Below are 21104 nucleotides of genomic sequence, written 5' to 3' on the forward strand. Positions count from 1 at the left end.
TTTTTGAGCATGCATCCCCAGTTTATATTCATTTATTTAGCAGTTATTTACGTCTGTTACAGTGTTAGTATGTTATATACATTATAAAACATTAAAAAAGAAATGGGGGGGGGCTGGCCCCATGGCCAAGTGGTTAAGTTCGCACGTTCCGCTGCAGGCGGCCCAGTGTTTCGTTGGTTCAAATCCTGGGCGCGGACATGGCACTACTCACCAAACCACGCTGAGGCAGCGTCCCACATACCACAACTAGAAGGACCCACAACGAAGAATATACAACTATGTACCGGGGGGCTTTGGGGATAAAAAGGAAAAAATAAAATCTTTAAAAAAAAAAGAAATGAGGGGGTCGGCCGGGTGGTGTAGTGGTTAAGTTCACATGCTCTGCTTCCTTGGCCCATGGTTCACGGGTTCAGATCCTGGGCACGGACCTACACGCAGCTCACCAAGCCACACTGTGGTGGCATCCCATGTACAAAATAGAGGAAGACTGGCACAGATGTTAGCTCAGGGCCAATCTCCCTCACCAAAACAAAAAAGGATATTAAAAATAAATACGAAGGGATACACTAATAATTCTTTTCTGTTTCCCAGTGGATCATCTTGTGTACCCCCAGGAGTGTGTGCTCACTTTGGAGACCACTGCTCAGGAGGAATCCCTAGCCCCATTATAACACCCTCCATCTCCCAGTGGCTTATTCCAGAGGTATAGACAAAAGCACCCTGAGAGCAATGTCCCCCTTTGGTGCGTTCCCTGCCAACCCCCACTGCTCTGATAAAACATTCACAGTTGTGGTTTTTAAATGTGTTTTCCTTTTAAGCCCAGTTTTTCATGCTGTGAAATTACTTTCTTTCTCCTTATTGCAGCATTTGGCCACTCTGAAATCCCCTTTTGTAGGAAGTGGTAGCCCTCTCCTCTGCCCCACTTTTGTGATCTTGCTTAATTTGGTGCCAAGGTTAAGTGCAAACGTGGAAGTGAAAACTATTGGCATTTTGCCTGTGGGCCTGGCCCCTAGGGGTTCTGTGCCAAGGAGGAACTTTCTCTCTATCTTGCTTATTGCTTGTTCCAGACAGAGTACTCTCTTGCTCAGGGTCTTCCTACGCAGCATAGATTGTCTCTGTGGAGGAAGGCCTGGGAACTGGTGGGAAGATGAGCGTGGGGTGCTAGATATGAGGGACTGGCCCCACAGCCTGTAGTAGCCACTCAGCAGTCACCTGGAGACTCCATGCTGGGGTGTGGAAGCCAGGAAGCCTGGGAAGTGCAGTGGGTCCAGACAGCCAGAGGGATGTTAGCAGGCAAAGGAAGGACACACTCAGGTGCAGTGCCTAGAATCCAGGAGCTGGAAATTTGGCCCTCTGGCTCCCTCCTCAGCTGGAGACTCAGATCATCTTTTTGTCTATCTCCTGTCCTCTGCTGACCGTGGGGCTCAGTTCTGTGACTGCATCAACCTGGGAACGTACCACACCACTTGCTGGAAATGAGGCCTGTGGTCTTACCTCACTGAACAGGCCTAGACTGACCTTGGAAGCTGAGTTAGTCTCTGCATAGGCACAGGCTTCTGTTTGTTCTCTGTATCTCCGTTACACTGGATGGTGAGGCTCTCCAACCGGTCAGCACCCTGTCTCCACAGTCTAGGAACATCGTACATTTCAAACACTGGGTGAATTCCATGACTAGGAGACAGTGGGCGTGTGGAAAGATAATAGGTTTTGGAGAGAGGCACAGCTGTGTGATCTTGGTCAACAATAATGACACATTTTGCTTGAGTGTTCATTCTGTGCCAGGCGTCAAGCTAAATCCTTTACAGAGAGTCTCATTTGATCCTTAGGACAATCTTGTGAGGTAGATGACTATTAGTTTTATTTTACATGTGAAGAAACTGAAGCTTAGGATAGAATAACTTGCTCTCAGGCACAGCTGATGGGTGGTGAGCCCAACCCAGGCTCATGACTAGTCTGCCTCCTGGAGCACTTGCCACTCATGCTTGTTTTCTGATCTTCAAAATCAGGCCATTCTCTACCTCAGAGAGTTGAGGATTTAGATAGGGTGTGTCAAGGGTCTGGCCCACAGAGAGAACTTAGTAAGTGATAGCTGTTAATCACTTTTTCCAGACGTTCCAGGTGTCATTTTTATTCGGTGGTTTTCGAGTGAAATAACCTTGGGTAGTTGCCGGCGGCTGTCATGTGCCGGGTGCTGCAGAGATGAGGAAGACAGTTCTAGTCTCTTGGGCGTGGAGCCTTGGTGCGGGAGGGGGCGGAAGAATGGCCAGCCTCAGTGGCAGGAACGTAGAACCTGAGGGAAGCTGGTGCCGTGTGCCTCCCATTTCAGGCCCCACAAAGCCATTCCCTGTCCGCAGTTTGATTTCTGGGAGGCCTTGTCACAGGTCCTGCAGAGGCATGTGACGCCTGGCTGGGGTCTCGGCTCCCCCTGAGGAGCAGCGGTCAGGAGGCATGCTTCCCGCAGCACCTAGAGGGTCTTCTGAAAGTGGTCAGACACTTCTTCGTAATCGTGGTCATAGTCACCTGCAAGGGTCCGAGTCAGTGAGCATCTCTGGCCTCAGGCGGGTCCTTCCCTTCTTTAGGGGACACTGGCCAGGGACGGGGTTGGTCTAGGTGCTCTAAGGTCCTTGCCAGCCCAGAAACCAGTTTGTTCTGTCTGAACACTTTGCAAATGTTCCCCCTGTATGCCCTGGGAGAGCAGTGTTGGGGGAGGAGTGCATTTTCCTTGCCAGGGCTCTGGAGCCCCTGGGAGAGGGACAGTGGAGGCCTTCAGCCTAAGCCCACCCCACATAGGCCTGTTCGTCCCACTGGGCAGGGCCCTGCTGAGAGTATGGCCAGCACCATCAGAGATGAAAGCAGCAAAGGAGTGGCGGGGAGGGGAGAAGCGAGGACAAGGGTGAGCAGGGGCTGACAGGGACTCACCTCGATCTTTTGTGTCGGGCTTAGTGAGCCTCAGGCCCTTCTTGTGGGCTGGAATCTTGCTGTACATATTTGAGCTGCCCTTGGAAACCTCTGGTAAGGTCTTCGTCTTGGCTTTGGGCAGCAGAGGGGGTTGCTGCAGCTCTAAGACTTGTGATGACTAAGTGGGAGAAAAAGCAGAAGTCAGCAGGGTCCCAAGAAGTGGGGCGGCAGAGTCCATGAAATGTCATTTCCTTCGAATGTTACTTCCCCTGCTCCCCTCTCTACTTCCTTTTCAGGGTGGGGCTTCTCCGGAGCCCAGAGTTTTTGCTGCAAGCATGTGAAACGTCCTTTGGCAGGGAAGAAAGGGGTGAGAGATGATAGGGTTGGGGGCTAGAGACAGGGCGTCCCTGAGTTTCTCCTCATAGGGGTTTGGTCAATGTCCTTCAGATCTGTTGCTGAGGGGGGAAAAAGCAGTCACAAGCCTCAGGGCAGAGTGCCAGAGCTGAGAGGGGGCCCAGAAGGAAGAGGACGTTTATTGGACCCCTCCCTCGTGCCAGATGCTGTATGCATATCTGCTCATTTAATCCACAGGTGACCCTCTGAGTAGCTGGGTCAGTTCCCAATTTACACATAAGGAAACAGGCTGAGAGGGCCATGTCCAACCTCAGCACAGAGGGTCCCTAGCCGGCCCAGAACCACCTGGACCCAGAACCATATCTGTGACCTCTAAAGCGGCTGCTCCTTCCACCACACCCACTTTAGAGAGCAAACAGGAAAGCTCCCCTGATCAGCAGCCGAGAATATGATGCCCAGAGAGCAAAAGGTGCTGGTTGAGGGCAGCAAGCAGGAACTGGGCCCAAAGTCACTTCCATCAGGAGCCAGGGCTGGGACTGACGTCTCCCCTCAGTTCTCATATTCTTTCCACCACTGTTGCAAGGCCTGCGTTCCAATGACCCAGTCCATTCTTTGTCCCATCAGAAAACAACTACCCAAACCCTACCCTGCTTCTGGGGCTGAGAACACTCAAGAGTCATCTTTAACTTCCACTGCCATCCCTCTACCTGCCCACACAGGACGAAATATGAATCTCCCCAAATCCCAGAACGATATGCTTGTTACAGCTTACAAAGTGGCTTTTATGTAAGTCACCCCCTCCTGTTCTCAGGGGAGCCAAGCTGAGGTGCTGAGGCCGAGTGGTTAGACCTGATTTCAAACTGCAGCCCGCCACTTGCTAGTTGTGTGATTTCAGGGAAACTACTTGACCTCTCTGCGCCTCTTGTTTTCTCAACTGTAAAAAGAGATGCTATCAGTGCCCACCTCAGAGGGACAACGTGCCGGCCACAGAGTAAGCACCCAACAGATAGCAGCTAATGAGACAGCACTGTGAGCGGGGATGTTATCTCAGGTCCACTGGGAGAAAACAGATGCACAGAGAAGTCTAGGAGACGTACACCGAGTCTTTCTGTCTCCACGCCTGGTTCTTTCCCCCTTTTTGTGATTCACTGTGGTTCAGTTCAGCACTCACTGGAACCTTCTCTGCCCACCTTGGGGCAGGTGAGGCCTCTGCTCCACAGAACTCCCATTCTAGCCAGAGAATCAAGTACAACTAACCGAAAACCTCACCCCCGCCCCCCAAGCTCTGTACAACACGCGGTGTGAACACAGAAGAGGAAGGACTGTCGCCGCCCGGGAGGAGAGCTGCGCTGAGCCTTGCCTGGGAGCCTGAAAGGAGGAGCAACACTCCTGGCAAAAGGCCCGGCCCATGGAAAGTGCTGGCAGGAATCCTGGCACACTGAGGGAGCCTCGGGATTTCTCTGTGGCTAGAGCGTGGCCTGCAGAGTGGGTAGTGAGAGATGGGCCTTGGACAGCAAGTCTGAAGTCAGCTTATAAAGGACCCTGGATGCCATATTAAAGGGTCTGCATTACCCGCTGGCAATGGGGAGCCACTGAAGGTTTCAGAAGATGGGGCCAAGGCCCATCGGTGACCAGGGAAGGATTTGGGAGGCCATTCTGACAGCTGTGGGGAGGGGTCAAAGAGGCTGCTGAAATGGTTTAAGCGAAAAATGATGGAGCTTGAACTAGGGAGTGACAGCAGGGGTAGCAAAGAGAGACCAGTGAACTTGGAGTCAGGATGCTTATGCTCCAGTTCAGGCTTCCCATGGATTAACTGTGTGACTTAGGGTGAGGCTCAGGGTCTCTTGAGTCCTCATTTTCTCAACCATAAAATATGGATAATCACACTAACGTCAGGATTGTCAGGATCGAACAAGAATAATAGGTGCAAAGTGTGTATGTTTATAAACTGCAAGTTCTATACAATTGTAAGAGAAACGTGATGCTGGGCAGACAAAGAAGAAATGGCAGGACCTGCAATGACCCCGACAGGGGTCCCCTCTGGCCCCTTCAGTTACATTGGTACCTTAACGCCTCTCTCCTTGCCGCTCTGCTTCTTCTGCCCGCTGAGGCCCTGACCTTTCGGGGGCCGGGGCGGGGGGGTTTGGCTCTCGAAGGCCGGTAACTTCCGAAGGCGATAGTAGAAGGCATCCGTCACCTCCTCCACTGTGGCTACAGGGAGAGACCCAGCTGGCTGGTCTGGCTGCCCCTCGGCCTCCACAACTGTCAGGTCCAGCCACCGGGGAGGGATCTCGAAGCACATCCCAGGTTTGGAGTCCAGGCTGACCACCAAGAAGGGTTCCGTGATCTTCTCCTCCAGCCGCAGGCCCGGGAAGGAGGGCAGAGGGTCAGCAGGGTGGCTGGCATCCTTGGCCACCACCTTGACTTCACAGGGCAGTGAGAACTGGGCAGTCAGGTCTTCCAGGCTGTAGCGCCGGCCATCGCTCATCTCCTCCACGAAGCCACCGGAGACGTAGAGGGGCAGCAGAATCTGCTCTTGGTCCTCCGCCTCCTCTTCAAACTCTTCTTCCTCCTCCTCCCTGGTCTCGTCACTCAGCCGCTGACACACCAAGACATCTATATCCCTGCCTTGAACCCCATGGGCCTGGCCAGACCGCAACACCTCCAGCCTGTCACCCACAGCCAGGGAAGTGAACCCCGAGTTCTCCACCCCCTCGCCCTCATAGTCCTTCGTGGCCACCACCCTGAGTGGCCGGCCTGGCTGGAGAGCACCCAGGAGGTCATAGGCCGTGGGGAACTCTCTTGGCCGCCGTCGCAGCTTGCCCTGGTAGGCCCCAGAGACCATGAAGTGCCTGGGCACCTTCCGGCCCTTGGTTGAGACCAGGACCCTCCAAAGTGGCGAGGCCAGGCCATAGATGCAGAGCCTCTGGCCTTTCTGGAAGGAGCCCATCCATGGACTGGGGAAGATGGGGGGCCCCTCCGGAACTTCCAGAATCTCTGTGAGCAGGGGGAACGGGCCTTCTCGGGCCAGGACCTCACTCAGCAGCAGCGGTTGGATGAAGTGGATGTGTTGAGAGGAGGCGGTGACATCCTCCACGTCGACCTCCAAGGTGGAGGGGATCTTGACAATGGTCCGACGCACTGTGGAAGGAGAGGTCAGCTCAGGGGCGCACTACACATTGGCCCAGGGGTGCACCCTCCGCCCCAGCAGAGAGGTCTGGGCTGGCTGGCCTCTTTCTGTTCTCATCTTTTCTTTCCAACCGGCTTTCTCCTCTTGTACCAGATTCCTTGCCCACTCTTTTCCTTCAACCTCTTTTTTAAAAAGTTATTACAGAAATTTTTCAACATTTATAAAAGTAGGGAGACCAGTATAGTGAACCCCCACATACCTATCACCTAGCTGCAATGTCTAACCCATGGCCCATCTTCTTCATTTATACTCCCATCTCTCTAGTCCCCCTCCACTGGATTATTCGGATTCAGAGTAATCATGCCAGCTGTGACATTTCAGTGTGTATCTCTAACAGGAGGACTAAGTAGAATGAGCAAAAGCATAACCACAATGCCATTACTACAACTAAATAATAATATGATAATTTCTTAATATCATCAAATAGCCAATCAGTTCAACCACTTTTTTATTTTAATTGAATTTTGAATGTAATTTTATAAACTGCCTTTCCAAATCCTTTTTGGATTTAAGTAAAGAGAGAAAAACAAATTAAGAAAAACACTGACTGGGGGCCAGCCCCGTGGCCAAGTGGTTAAGTGCGCACGCTCCGCTTCAGTGGCCCAGGGTTTCACAGGTTCAGATCCTGGGCACGGACATGGCACCGCTCGTCAGGCCATGCTGAGGCGGCATCCCACATGCCACAACTAGGACTTACAACTAAAAATACACAACTATGTACCGGGGGGATTTGGGGAGAAAACACAAAAAAAATATATACTATTTTTTTCCTCAAAATACTTAGGGATTAACTGAGCTGCCTCATTATCCAGCGCAGCCAAGCCCCACCCACCATTAAAACCCCTGGCCCCCAGACTGTGGTCTCTTACTACCATTTCCCAAGAGAGGCCAGGATTCCCTGGTCGAGAGCCTACGTCTGTTCCTGGGGAGGAAAGGTTCAAGATGGGCCTGGAACATCTTATACCAGAAAGCAAGAAAATCTAGTCAAGACCACGTGGGTTATGTAGGAAGGATTCAGGAACCAACCTGAAAAGTCCCCCACTAGGCAAAGATGAGATAATTTGAGCATCGATAAGAATAATAACTTCAGTGGACAGGGACATTGAAAACATTTCATCTGTGAGTTCATGAAAAAAAACCCGGCGTGGTGGTGCAGCAGTTAAGTGTGCATGTTCCGCTTTGGCGGCCCGGGGTTGGCTGGTTCGGATCCCGGGTGCGGACATGGCACCCCTTGGCAAGCCATGCTGTGGCAGGCGTCCCACATATAAAGTAGAGGAAGATGGGCACGGATGTTAGCTCAGGGCCCGTCTTCCTCAGCAAAAAGAGGAGGATTGGCAGCAGATGTTAGCTCAGGGCTAATCTTCCTGAAAAAAAAATAAAAAGAGAAGAAAAAGAAAAAAAACCCAAATAATCACCCATGAAGGATGCTAGGGAGCCAACTCATTACTTTAAAAACTAGTAAACAAAGTTAGGTTGTTTCTTAGGACATTCCTCAGTGCAGGCCGGTGGCAGCATCCAGAGCAGGCGTGGGAGATGAAACAGAGGCAGAACCTGGCCAGGTCTGGCCGGTGGGCAGCTGAGCCTGATTGGGGGTAGGAGAATGGTGCCCCGGGGACCTCTGCATATACCAACACAGTGTCCTGAATTTCCTGTACAAACTGTAACCAACGAGTAGATGAGGGGAAGTTTCTCTTCATGTAGTTTCCCGGGTAATAAATGAAGAAGGAATGACAGGATCCAAGTATCACCATTGCAATTCCCAATGAAATCAGCAACAGCCGCTCGCCTCACAAACACTGGCCCATCCGTTGTGGTATTTGATCCACACCACATGGCAAGGGGGCAGACACAGAGCCAGCTGGGGAGTCCTTGGCCCACACCTCATGCAGCGATGAGAACTGGGTGCCTCTTGGGTCTCGTCAAGCCTCTCAGTGCCCATTTACAGGTGTGCAGAGAAGCGCTAGTGTAGGCGGCCTGAGACCGCCACCCCTAGGAAGGCCTGCCGGCAAGGTGGTCCTTGACTGGCCTCTGGGAACGTGGATTTCGGAGGGTCCCCACCATGCTTGCTGGTAAGAGTGACTGACTGTGCCTGAACTGAACAGCCAATGTGACTTATGCTGAAAGCCTGCTTTCCCTCCAGGAGTCTGGAATTTTGGTACGTCCTAGAGAGAGGGTGCCCACATGACCAGCGCCCAGTAAAAACTTTGCACACTGAGTCACCACTAATGAGCTTCCCTCACACGTGTTGTCACAATCCAGTGCTGCAGGAATTCAGCATGTCCCGGGGGAGGACTCTTGGGCACTGTACCGGGTTTCCTGCGGCCTTCGCCCCATGAGCCTTTCCCTTTGCTGACTGTGTTTTGTGTCCTTTCAATGTAATAAATCACAGCTGGGAGTACTACTATATGTCGAGGCCTGGGACTCCCCTTAGTGAATCATCGAACCTGGGGGTGGTCTCGGGGCTGACACAACAGGAGACACAGGGGACGGAGGAGCAGGTTAACACCACCACAAGGATGCTGGCAACAAAATCCAAAATGTGAGAAAGCCTACAGAACAAGTGGTCTAGTCCCTTCTACAGATAAATTACAAGAAAAATGGAGAGGCCATCCCCACAGCCAAGTGATTAGGTTCACGAGTGCTCCATTTCAGTGGCCTGGGGTTTGCCAGTTTGGATCAAGGATGTGGACCTATGAACCTGCACACTCCTTGTCAAGCCATGCTGTGGCAGCATCCCACTTAGAGGAACTAGAATGACCTCCAATTAGGATATACAGCCATGTACTGGGCCTTTAGGGAGAAAAAAAGGAAGATTGGCAATAGATGTTAGCTCAGGGCCAATCATCCTCATCAAAAAAAAAAAGAAAAATAGAGAAGAAAGGGGAACCTATAGATTAAAAGGGACTTAAGAGCAATGTTGTGGACCTTATCTGGATCTTGCTGTGAATAAACTGTAAAAAAATGTATGAGGGGGCTGGCCCCGTGGCCAAGTGATTAAGTTCGTGCACTATGCTTCGGCAGCCCAGGGTTTTACCAGTTCAGATCCTGGGCACGGACATGGCACCGCTCCTCGTCAGGCCATGCGGAGGCGGCGTCCCACATAGCACAACCAGAGGTGCTCACAACCAGAATCTACACCTATGTACTGGGGGGCTTTGGGGAGAAGAAAAAAGAAAAGAAAAGAAGATTGGCAACAGTTGTTAGCTCAGGTGCCAATCTTTAAAAGAAAAAACAAGAACAAAAACTGCTGACTGAATGATTACGTTCATTCAACCAGTAAGGAAATAAGCTTTCTAAAAAAAAATTTATGAGACAAGAGAGGAAGTTCACCAAGTGGCAGTATCAGGAGTGAGTAACTTTTTTGGTGAGATAATGGTATTGTATGTCTGTTAAAAAAAGAATCATCTTTAAAAGAGACACATATTGAAGTATTTACAAAAGAAATGATACCTGGGGTTTGCTTTGAAATAGATGGGGTAGGGTGGGGAGAGATGAAACAGGCCAGGTTGTGAGTTGATAATTGTGTGTTAGATAATGGGGTCATGGGGATACCTTATATTACTCCCTGCTTTTGGATATGTTTGAACTTTTCCATAATAAAGTCATTTTAAAAGAGTTGTGTGTGGGCTGGCCCGGTGGCCGAGAGGTTAAGTTTGCGCACTCCGCTGCAGGTGGCCCAGTGTTTCGTTGGTTCGAATCCTGGGCGTGGACATGGCGCTGCTCATCAAACCACGCTGAGGCAGCGTCCCACATGCCACAACTAGAAGGACCCATGACGAAGAATATACAACTATGTACTGGGGGGCTTTGGGGAGAAAAAGGAGAAAAATAAAATCCTAAAAAAAAATAAAAATAAATAAATAAAAAGAGTTGTGTGTGTGTATGAGGAAGACTGTTGTTGGGCTAACATCTGTTGCCAATCTTCCTCTTTTGGCTTGACGAAAATTGTCACTGGGCTAACATCTGTGCCAATCTTCCTCTATTTTATGTGGGACGCCCCCACAGCGTGGCTTGACGAGCAGTGCTAGGTCCACACCCAGGATCTGAAAATGTGAACCCCGGGCCACCAAAGTGGAGCACAGGAACTTAACCACTACATACTGGGGCTGGCCCCTAAAAGCTTTTTTTTTTAAGATTTTATTTTTCCTTTCTCTCCCCAAAGCCCCCTGGTACATAGTTGTATATTTTCAGTTATGGGTCCTTCTAGTTGTGGCATGTGGGACGCCACCTCAGCACAGTTTGATGAGTGGCACCATGTCCACACCCAGGATCCTAACCGGCAAAACCCTGGGCCTCTGAAGCCAAGCGCACAAACTTAACCACTGGGCCGCGGGGCCGGCCCCTAAAAGATTTTTTTTTAAGGCAAAGGATCCCTACCTGGCTCTGTCGTCTGCAGCAAGCCTGACCAGCTGCTCTCTGGGTAACTGCCAGGGTCGAACCTCAAACTCTCTGTCCGCCGGGGAACTGGTCCCCCAGGCATTGTTCTCCCTATGCTCCGGCTTAGCCTCCAACCGGCCAAACGTGGCCAGGTTCTGCCTCTGTTTCATCAACCCTGCTCTGCACGCTGCCACCAGCCTGCCCTGAGGACTGTCCTAAGAAATAACCTATGCAACAGCTGGGGGATTCACTCAGACAGTGCCCTCTCACCCAGAGAAAAGGACCTTCAGGAACAATTCTGCTCTCCCCAGAGGCAGGAAAATATGCTTCTCCTGAGCAAATGGTCATGGTTTCATTTTGTCACACTGTGTTTCTTCGTCCTAGCTGCTAGCAAGTTCGCAATCCAACTCTTGCCCAGTTTAATAAAGTATGTGGTCCCTCAGTCTGAAGTTATCCCATTTCCCTGTCTCCCTACACCTCACTTCCCATGGTTTGGGAATCTTTATTCTGTTGCTTTGTATATACTGGGTAAACCACCTGGAATCTCCAGATTGTCACTGGGATTGGGCGGCAGAAGGGGGTGTCTTTCGTCAGAGTGGCCCCCCACCCACCTGCCCGGGCAACTCACTGTGCATGATGGCTTGGAGCTCGTACTTGGGCCTCAGGATCAAGGAGCGCCAGGGGAGGGTGGGGCAGGTGAAGAGGAGGTGCCTCAGGGCCGGGTCCTGCAGGACCTGGAGCAGGGTCCGAGGGGTACCAGGCTTCCATTCCCAAAAGGGCCCCTTCTGGGACAGGGGCAGGTGCAGAACGACCTGATGGGCCCCTGTGTCCAGCACACAGCGGGCACACCGAGTCCGGAAGTGCATTTCCACAGCCTCAAGCATGAGGGGCTGGTCCTCAGGCACCACCCTGGTCTCTGTGGTGATTCTGTGGGTGGACAGGAAGCAAATGGGCAGCTTCTTGGAGCACTGGGTTGCAGCAGAGACCAGCTCCTCCAGGGTTCCATAGCTCTGGGGGCCGGTGAGGGGATGGAAGTGGCCTGTGGGGCAAAACGGAGGCTGTCAGGGTGGGGCAGACCTTTGCTGGGTCCAGAGCCACAAATACAAGACTCCCGTCTGGTCACAGAGAACCCAGCCAGAATCCCCCAGGACAGATGCCAAGGGACATCTGGGCTGCAGGGCCGAGGGACAAGAGGCAGCGAGTGACCATGTGTGAATGGACAGTGAGGGGCAGAGGTGGGGACAATAGCTTCTGACACAGACAGGCACAGACACAGAGGGATTGTCACCAGAGACAGACAACAGAACAGGGATGCGTTCCCCAACAGAGACTGACGACTGCCACATCTGCCTACCTCCTGACCCCTCCCTGCCTCTGACTTTGCCAACTGTGCCTCCAGATTCCTCACTTCCAACACCAATCACCCCATCCTGGGGCTGTGCCATTGTCCCTCTCTCCCAAACTAGAAAGCCAGGACCTCTGACCACCCCGACCCCTATGGCGTGCCTGCCAATTCCGGCTGCGCGACCGCTCTCCCCACCACCCCACCCACTCTTCTCCTGGCACTGGCCTGGCCTCAAACACCCCAGACAACATCGCTTCTCAAAATACTCAACACGAATCTAATGAAGGAAATATCGCATAAACCCAGATTGAAGGACAGTCTACAAAAACACTGGTCTGCACTCTTCAAAAACATCAATGCCCAGACAGAAAGGCTGAGGAGCTGGTCCAGCCTGAAGGAGACTAAAGGAGGACAGAGCCCTGCAGGTAATGAGGGATCTGGGGTCGGATTCTGGGTCAAGGGCAAAGCCGGGGGTGAAGGACGGTATCAGGGCAGTTGGTGAAAACTGATACAGACCATGGTTAGACGGCAGCATTGTATCATTATTTTAAATTCCCCAAATTTGATCATTGAACTATAGTTTTGTGAGTGAATGTCCTTGTTTTCAGGAGACATACTAAATATTAGGAGTAATATTTAAATGTAAAGGGGCATCATGTCTGCAATTTACTCTCAAAGTATATACATAGGGGCTGGCCTGGTGGCGCAGCGGTTAAGTGCACATGTTCTGCTTCTTGGCGGCCCGGGGTTGGCCGGTTCGGATCCCGGGTGCGGACATGGCACCCCTTGGCAAGCCATGCTGTGGCAGGCATCCCACATATAAAGTAGAGGAAGATGGGCACAGATGTTAGCTGAGGGCCAGGCTTCCTCAGCAAAAAAAGAGGAGGATTGGCAGTAGTTAGCTCAGGGCTAATCTTCCTCAAAAAAACAAATTTTTTTTTTAATATATATATATATATGCAGGGGGCTGGCCCCATGGCCGAGTGGTTAAGTTCGCACGCTCCGCTGCGGTGGCCCAGGGTTTCGCCGGTTCGGATCCTGGGTGCAGACATGGCAATGCTCATCCAGCCACGTTGAGGTGGCGTCCCACATGCCACAACTAGAGGGACCTGCAACTAAGATATACAACTACATACAGGGGGGTTTGGGGAGATAAAGCAGAAAAAAAAAAAAAAGAAGAAGATTGGCAACAGTTGTTAGCTCAGGTGCCAGTCTTTAAAAAAAAAAAAAAGAATATATATAGATACCTATACATATATAGTAATATATGTCCGTGTGCGTGTGTGTGGAGAGAAAGCGAGTGTAACAGAATGTTTAACAATTGCTGGCTCTGGATAAAGGCTGCGCAGTAGTTCCAGCAAGTCTTCTGTAAATTTGAAATTATTTCAAAAGAAAAAGAAAACCTTCAAAATACAGAATAAAATACCTCCCTTTCATCTTTAAAACCCTCACTGGCTCCTCAAAGCCTTTAAAATAAAGACTGAGATGTGTCTGCTCCCCCTCTTGCCCCCTGGCAGTCTGGCTCCCGCTCGCCTCCCCACCGCTCGCCCTCGCCTGTCCCGGGCGGGAGATCACAGCAAATCATGCTAAGAACGGGCCCTCAGAGGGCGCCTGCGCCGTGCCAGGCCCGGTTCTAAGCGCTTCGTGCATGGCGACTCATTTAATCCTCACATCGAGCCAGATTTCCCCCTTACAGAGCAGAACGCTGAGGCACAGAGGTCACGGGACCTGGTCAAGCCACCGCCAGTAGCCGGCTGAGCTGGAGTTCCCATCCAGGCTCTTGGCTTCAACGTCCGGGCACCACGGGCACCCAGACAGTCCACCACGCTACACCCCTCCTGCAATAACTGAGCTACCTGGGGTTTCTGGAACACCAAATGTGCACAGGCTACTCTCTCCAGCTGGATCCTTCCTCCAGCTCTGGTGGCACCTCCTCCAGGAAGCCTGCACAGAGCCCTGAGTCAAGCTACTCCTACCCGGAGCCCTCTCTAAACTTGTGCCTATTCTACAGTTGCCCTCCTCTCACTGCCATCCTGGAAGCTCGCCGTTGGAGAGTGCTGCACCTGGGTCATCCTGAGGCCCAGGCTCCAGCCCGCAGCACAGGACCTGGCACATAGGGGGGTCAGTAAATGTTTGGCGAGTGAATGTGTGAGCGACCATGGAGACTGGCACATGAAAAAAACCCGAAACAAACAAAGTCTTAGCAGAGAGGCAGGTGATCAGAGAGACAGACAGGAAGAGGGCACAGCCTCGAGGCTCAGGGCATTGTCAGACCACTGAGGACATCCAGGCCTGGAGACTGCATAGTGGTGGACGTGAGAGCTGCATGTGCAAACCTAGAGGGGTGGGAGTGCGTGCTGGGGTACGCAAGCCCATAAGTGTGTCCGCAGGTGTGCCTAGAGGATGCCAGGGCACTCAGCCACCTTACCATGGAAGTTGGGGGCCAGCTCCATGGTCTGGCCTGTCCCCGGGTTCTCGCAGACCGCCGTCTGGAGGCGAATGTGGGTGACCTTCATCAGGTCCCCCGTGGAGAGGCAGCACTCATTCCCAGAGATCTCGTAGATGGAACCTGCAAAGATACAGACTCAGTTTCCCCATTCAGCAAGGGTCAAGCACTGGGTGGCCTGTGCCCTGATCCCCAACAAGCCCTGCTCTGCCACACCTTTGCGCGTGGTGTTCCCACTGCCTGGTATGCCCTTCCCGGTCTTTCTCTTGCCTTTGCCTTCTTTTAGCGCTGGACGAAGCCCTCTGTGGTCCATTCCCTGGCCTCCTTCACATCCCCGTGCCTCCTAACCTGAGCTTGCAGCCTCAGCGCCGCCAGCACAGCCACGGCCCCTAAGCGTGTGTTAAAGTCACAAATAAGTAAAAAACCCAACAGATCCCAACTCTCTTATTGCACAGCTACAAAATCAGGCCCAGAGAGGTTCTTCAGATGAACTATTTTCAAAGGAAGCACAGGAGAGAACAGAGGGCCACTGACTGGGGGGCCCAGGCGGCAGGGTTCTGGGCCCCCACCTTCAAGGACAGCGGCCCCACTTTCCATGTTTAAAGTGCTTAAAGCAGGGGGCCAGCCCCGTGGCTGAGTGGTTAAGCTCATGCGCTCTGCTTCGGCAGCCCAGGGTTTCGCCGCTTTGGATCCTGGGCACAGACATGGCATCGCTCATCAGGCCATGCTGAGGCGGCATCCCACATAGCACAACCACAAGGACCCACAACTAGAAATACACAACTATGTACTGGGGGGCTTTGGGGAGAAAAAGGAAAATAAAATCTTTTAAATAAATAAATAAATAAAGTGCTTAAGGCAGCGTCCAGAATGGAGGAGGTGCTTGATGAAGATGGCTCTCACACAGAGGGCACAGGCGCTCCATCCTGCTGACGAGGGACGGGAAGGTGCAGGTGGGCCAGCAGTGAGGCCACCTGACCCCACCCCACCCCCAGGGCAGCCCCAGCAGGGTCCTTCGCAACAGCCTTGAGAAACTGGTGAAAACCTCACCTCTTATCCCCAGGAAAATGTGCACAGGCTCGTAACACACACAGCTGTGTCTACAGTTTCAGGGGTGGCCATCAGGGCAAGCGCTCACCACACACCCGGCTCCTCCGTCCTGAGCTTGGTCATTGCACTTAAGACCCGTGACTGTCCTTGGAGGGAGGGACAGCTTCCCTTTCCTAAAGAAGGAAACTGAGCCTCCAGAGGCTGAGAGCGTGGAGATCCTCAGGTAATAGGAGGCAGAACTGGGACGAGAACCCGGGGCGTTTGCCTCTGCAGGTGGAGCTCCGAACCACGCAGCTCCCCACTTCCCAGCGGCCCACCCAGCCGCCTGCCCCATCAGTGTCACCATCTCATCTCTCGTCGTCCACTCTCACCCCCATCTCCACACTTGCACCCCATCAGGCTTTTTCTTATATGACCCTAACTTCTGCCACTTCCCACCACTGGGGTCAGGCAGAATGAGGAAACTCAGGGATTGTGACACACAGCGGGCAGGGGATGTCCCAAGGAGAGCAGAGCCCCCCAGAGGCAGAGGCAGGATTTGAACCCAGATCCATCAGATTCCCAAGTGGATCTGGTGAGACCCACTGTGTGGTGGCCTTCCATGCGTCTGTCCCTTGACCTAGGGCCCACTTGGGGCCTCAGCACACTTTTCTGGAAGCTGCTATGGCAGAGGAAGGGAAGAGACAGAGGGAACAGGATGGGGCAGGGCCCCCAGGCATTAGTTTCCTCTCTAAGGAAGGAGCCTGCCCCCACCCCAATCTCTCAGTTCCCTCTCCTCCACCGCTGCCTTCCCCACTCAGTCCGTCGCAGCTCCCCCTCCCCCTCACAGCAGCCCGGGCCTCCCATCTGCCGAGCAGCTGTCCTCTCCCTTCCACTGCCTGTCAATCCCTCGCCTCTTGCTCTTTCAGACAGTAAGTGGTGACTGAGTCCCTGCTGTGTTTCTGTCCCTGTGAACCAGGCAGGCTGTGGCCAAGTGGGCAGATGTGCAGGTGTGCAAGGAGCAGAGAGCCTGGGAGGCTTCCCGGAGGAGAAGCCACTTAAGCTAACTGAGAGCTCATCAGATCAAGTACTGCCCATGCCAAGCAGAGTGCAAAGGTGGGTTGGGGGCACTCAAAGAAGGCCGTCAGGGGGAGGAGTAGGAGGGTACGCGTACGGGAGGAATGACCTGGCACTTAAGAAATCAAGCAACAGTTACGCGTCAGGAGCGCCCTAAAGCCGCGCCCCCAGCGCAGTCGGAGCTCAATCCACGCGCACAGAGGTTCCACCTCAGCTTGGTTCGGTTCCAACCACCTTCCGAGCCTGAGCCTACTGACTTCTCATCACCGCTTTGGGGGCAATCGGCGATCCCGCATTCCACGGAAGCAAAAGCCGAGGCCCAGAGCGGTTGCGTGCGGCCCCAAATCACGCAGCTTGGGCACTGGCAGCGGCGGGATTCGAACCCGCGCGCAGCTGCCCAGGCTTCCAGCGCCCTGAAAGCGCCTCTGCCCCACACCGGCGGGGCCGGGGCTCGGAGGGGTCTCGGCCCTTCACTTACCCTGGAAGTAGACCCCCGAGCACACCCGCAGCACACGCGGGAGGGAGGCGGGGTCCAGGGCGCAGGCAAAGTCCTGCAGCGACACCGGCTCCATGGTCCGTGAGGCTCGGGGACGCCGACTGAATGGCCCGCCGCCCGCTGTCGGCCGGCAGCCCCGCCCCGCCCCGCCCCGCCCCGCCCCGCCCCGCCCCAGCCCGGCCCAGCGGGATGGGTGGAGCCGCCCGCGGAGGGCGTGGGACCTGAACCTGCGCTCTTGGCTAAGCGATTTCCCGCTCCCAGCCTCAGTTTCCGCATTTCTTTTTTTTTAATTTATCTTCTTTCTTCTTGAGAAAGATTAGCCCTGAGCTAACTGCTGCCAATCCTCCTGTTTTTGCTGAGGAAGACTGGCCCAGAGCTAACATCTGTGCCCATCTTCCTCTACTTTATATGTGGGACGCCTGCCACAGCATGGTGTGCCAAGCGGTGCCATGTCCACACCTGGGATCCAAACCGCGAACCAGGGCCACCGAAGCGGAGCCTGTGCACTTAACCACTGCGCCACCGGCCGACCCCCAATTTCTAAAATGGGGTTGCACCTTTCACAGGGGTGACACGATTTAGAAGATCTAGATCAGGACCTGACACCCGGGAGGCTCTGAGTAAATAAAAGCTGGTCCCCACGTCCCCAGTCGTCAGTGATGTACCCCATGGTGGAGGGGGACGATGATGAAGATAAGCAGAAGCCCCGGAACCGCCCCGCCCCCAACCCCGTCCTCCCAGTTAGAAGGAGGAAACGTGGCCCGCTGCGTGTAGCGCCGGGTCCCATAGGAAGACACGGCCTTGCCCTTTGGGTCTGAGCAGGAAGATACAGTGTCAGGTCTCCTGAACTCCGCTCCAGGACACTCCGTGGTCCTCTACTGACGGGGAACTCATTACCCTTCCAGGACGCTCAGACCCTCTGGACAATTCTAGTTAAAAATGCTTTCCTGGGCGAAAGAGTAATCTCCTTAGAAGAGAGACGGCTTCTCCTGACCCCACAGAGACATCATTCCCATTGCCCTGTCCCTCGGGGGTCAGACCGAGCAGAAGTTCGAATCCCAGTTCTGCCTCTTGCTTCATACATAACTTCAGGCAAATCACTTCGATTTTCTGAGTTTCGGTTTCTGCATATGTAAAATAGGAGAAAGAATCTTTTCTTAGCTGGTTCGGAGGATTGAATGAGATGATACAAGTATTGCACAAAATGCTTTATTTCACTTTTTTGTCACTATGAAAGTAACAGATGACTTCTAATCAGAAATAACAAAATTTACAATAAGAGGAATGAACCCTAATTAAAGACATTTGACAAATAAAAAGAGGACATTCTTTCCCCATCACCCAAATGTACTTACTACTAACGTTTTACTACTCTATTTCTTTCTAGTCTTTATTTTGCCTCTATGTGTGTGTGTGTGGGGGGGGTGTTTTTGTTGTTTTTTTTTTTGAGGAAGATTAGCCCTGAGCTAATTGCTGCCGATCCTCCTCTTTTTGCTGAAGAAGACTGGCCCTGAACTCACATCCGTGCCCATCTTCCTCTACTTTATATGTGGGATGCCTACCACAGAATGGCTTGCCAAGCGGTGCTATGTCCGCACCTGGGATCCGAACCTGTGAACCCCGGGCCACCAAAGCGGAACGTGTGTGATGCAGGGTCGGCAAGCCAAGGAGTCAAAAGAAAGATTTCTTGGACTCTCAAGGCCTGGCAGTAGTGCTCTTTAATTTAGAGAATAGTGTGGAATAGAATGGGGACAGGACCCATGGGCAGTCAGAGCTGCTGCTGCCAACACGGGTTGAGGGTAGGGCTAAATTTAAGGCATAGGTATGTGAGTTATCTCTTTACAAGACAAAGGAAAGCACATGTAAAAAAAAATCGTTAAAATGGATCAGTGCAGGTGGGGTCTGGTTATTGAGTGGTCCTATAATTTTTAGATAAGAATCAAACTGGATTAAGTAAATGGTTGAAGCCACCGCCTTAAATATTATGTTCAGCTAAAGACAAAGGAGGATGTTGGGGGTGGAGAGGGAGTCTATCATGGGAGATTACCGCACAAGTACAGTAAACAAGATGCAGATTTAAGTCCTTGCCTTTGGCACTGATTAAGAGTTTCTAGAGATAAAGTCATCCCCCCTTCTTCCTGGTACAGAGGGAGACACCTTTACAGATGGAGATTTCCTTTACAATGTAAATGTCTCTCAAGGAAGGGTAAGTAAATTCTACTCCTCAGAACCTCCTTCCTGTCTGCAGTTTTTTAAAAGTAACCAGTCTAAAATAATCTTCATCAATGCGCACTTAACAGCTGCGCCACCACCACCACCGGGCTGGGCTGGCCGTGGGTGTGTGTTTTGACTTACAGTAAACTTGTAAGAATGGTGGAGCTTTCCCAGACATCCCTCGGCTGGTTTCAGATTCCCCTAACACTACCCCCTCACACTACTGTGGTGCGTTTACCAAAACTAAGGAACCAGCATTGCTACACTACTGTTAAGAGAACTGCAGATTTCCACGGATTTTATCTGTTTCTCCCTGAGGTCCAGAACCCTGTCACCTCCACACGGCATTGAGTCATCATGGCTCCTGTCTGTGACACTGTCTCAGCCTTTCCTGTTCTTCTTATGACTTGACAGTATTTTGCAGAATACCCCTCAGTCTGTCTTTTTTTCTGAGGTTTTCCTCATGACTAGACTGGGATGATGGATTTCAGGGGAGGTACTTCCAAGATGGGGTGCCTTTCTCACCACATCTGCTCCTTGGGCACAAGACGCACCCACACGACTTCTCCCTGTGATGTTAACCCTCATGGCTCGGTTAGGGGGTGTTCCCAGGTTTCTCTACAAAGTTGCTGTTTTCCCCTCTCCATACTCTGGAAACGAGTCTCTCAGTGCAGCCCACCCTCTGGGAAAGCTAAGCCGTGCTTCCTGGGGGGAGGGGGGAGCATTCCAATAAATTACTTGGAATTCCTCTGTAAAAAAGCTTTGTCTCTTCTGCCCGATTTATTTATTTATTCAATTATTTATTTATCTCAGGACGGACTTCATGTCTATTCATTTTATACTTTGACTTATAATCTACTACGTTATTGATTCTGTTGCGTGGATCTTTCCAGCTTTGGGAGTTCCTTCAGGCTGGCTCCTGGGTCCCTTTGCCTCGTCATTCTTTTCTCTGAGCACTTCCTTACTGAGTGGCTTTACTGCTCCAGGCTCATCCCATCTTTTCCCTGCCCCCACCCTACAATCTGCCATTTCTTCCAGAAGCCCTGGTTCCTTTTCTCGGAGAATGAAGTTTAGAAACCACCATCTGGTTGCTTAGAGGGCTCCTCGCCCCTGGGTTGCCCACTCTTCCTGTCTGCCTTTGTCTTTCCTTGCCTAAACATTTACAGACACCGCTGCCCACCCCAGGATCCAGCCAAAATCGGGTCCAGCCCTGACCTGCCAGGTGAAATCTTGGGTGATAATGATGGGGATTTTTAGGCTGCTTAATTTTAAAACAGTTTATGATGAGGATTTTTAGGCTGGTTACTTTTAAAACTACAGATAAGAAGCAGGCTCCAAGGAGTGGAATTTGTTTGCCCTTTTGATCAGAGACAATTGCAGTTGTAAAGGAAATCTCCATGCCTCCCTCTCTGGAATTTGTTTGCCCCTTGTTGAGAAAACATTTACACTTCTAAGGGAAACATCTATCTGTGAAGATGCCTCCCCCTCTGAGCCAGGAGGAAGTGGGGATGGCCTTATCTCTGGAAACTGCCTGGCAACCTCATGTAACTGACCCTCACCCCAAAATCCTCCTTTGTCTTTAGTTGAAGATAATATTTGAGCGGTGACTTCTGCCATTTACTCAATCCGGTTTGATTCTTATCTTAAAGTTATGGGACCGCCAAATGGCCAGACCAAA

General features: G+C 52.1%; 1 protein-coding gene and 1 long non-coding RNA gene across 3 annotated transcripts in view; one reads left to right on the forward strand and one right to left on the reverse strand.

The window, feature by feature from the left end:
• Nucleotides 1–17354, reverse strand: THEMIS2 (thymocyte selection associated family member 2). 2 transcript variants are annotated; one of them, XM_001500511.6, is made up of 6 exons: nucleotides 17195–17354; nucleotides 14593–14733; nucleotides 11448–11858; nucleotides 5318–6393; nucleotides 2920–3076; nucleotides 1–2520 (listed from the first exon to the last, which is right to left on the reverse strand). In XM_001500511.6, the coding sequence occupies exons 1-6, from the start codon at nucleotides 17286–17288 to the stop codon at nucleotides 2465–2467; spliced, it is 1935 nt and encodes a 644-aa protein (XP_001500561.3). In that variant the 5' UTR covers nucleotides 17289–17354; the 3' UTR covers nucleotides 1–2464. The 2 variants fall into 2 exon arrangements, with proteins under 2 accessions (XP_001500561.3, XP_023490921.1); XM_023635153.2 differs by lacking the exon at nucleotides 5318–6393 and having other exon boundaries at nucleotides 17195–17345.
• The window catches only part of LOC102149657 (uncharacterized), a 21588-nt gene continuing 12569 nt past the window's right edge, over nucleotides 12086–21104 (forward strand). Inside the window, exon 1 of the long non-coding RNA XR_011432259.1 lies at nucleotides 12086–12589. This is a non-coding gene — a long non-coding RNA (uncharacterized lncRNA). The remainder of the gene's footprint in view (nucleotides 12590–21104) is intronic.

The sequence above is a fragment of the Equus caballus genome, chromosome 2, assembly GCF_041296265.1.
Source record: "Equus caballus isolate H_3958 breed thoroughbred chromosome 2, TB-T2T, whole genome shotgun sequence".
In the NCBI taxonomy this organism is placed as follows: Eukaryota; Metazoa; Chordata; class Mammalia; order Perissodactyla; family Equidae; genus Equus; species Equus caballus.

What these genes read in the sequence shown, in the direction of transcription:
- THEMIS2 (XM_001500511.6), bottom strand. Translation starts at nt 17,288, where the DNA reads ATGGAGCCGGTGTCGCTGCAGGACTTTGCCTGCGCCCTGGACCCCGCC. An exon ending in GCTGGCCCCCAACTTCCATG is followed by an intron (nt 11,859 to 14,592) that starts GTAAGGTGGCTG and finishes TTTGCCCCACAG; the next exon opens with GCCACTTCCATCCCCTCACC. An exon ending in GCAAGGAGAGAGGCGTTAAG is followed by an intron (nt 3,077 to 5,317) that starts GTACCAATGTAA and finishes TCTCCCACTTAG; the next exon opens with TCATCACAAGTCTTAGAGCT.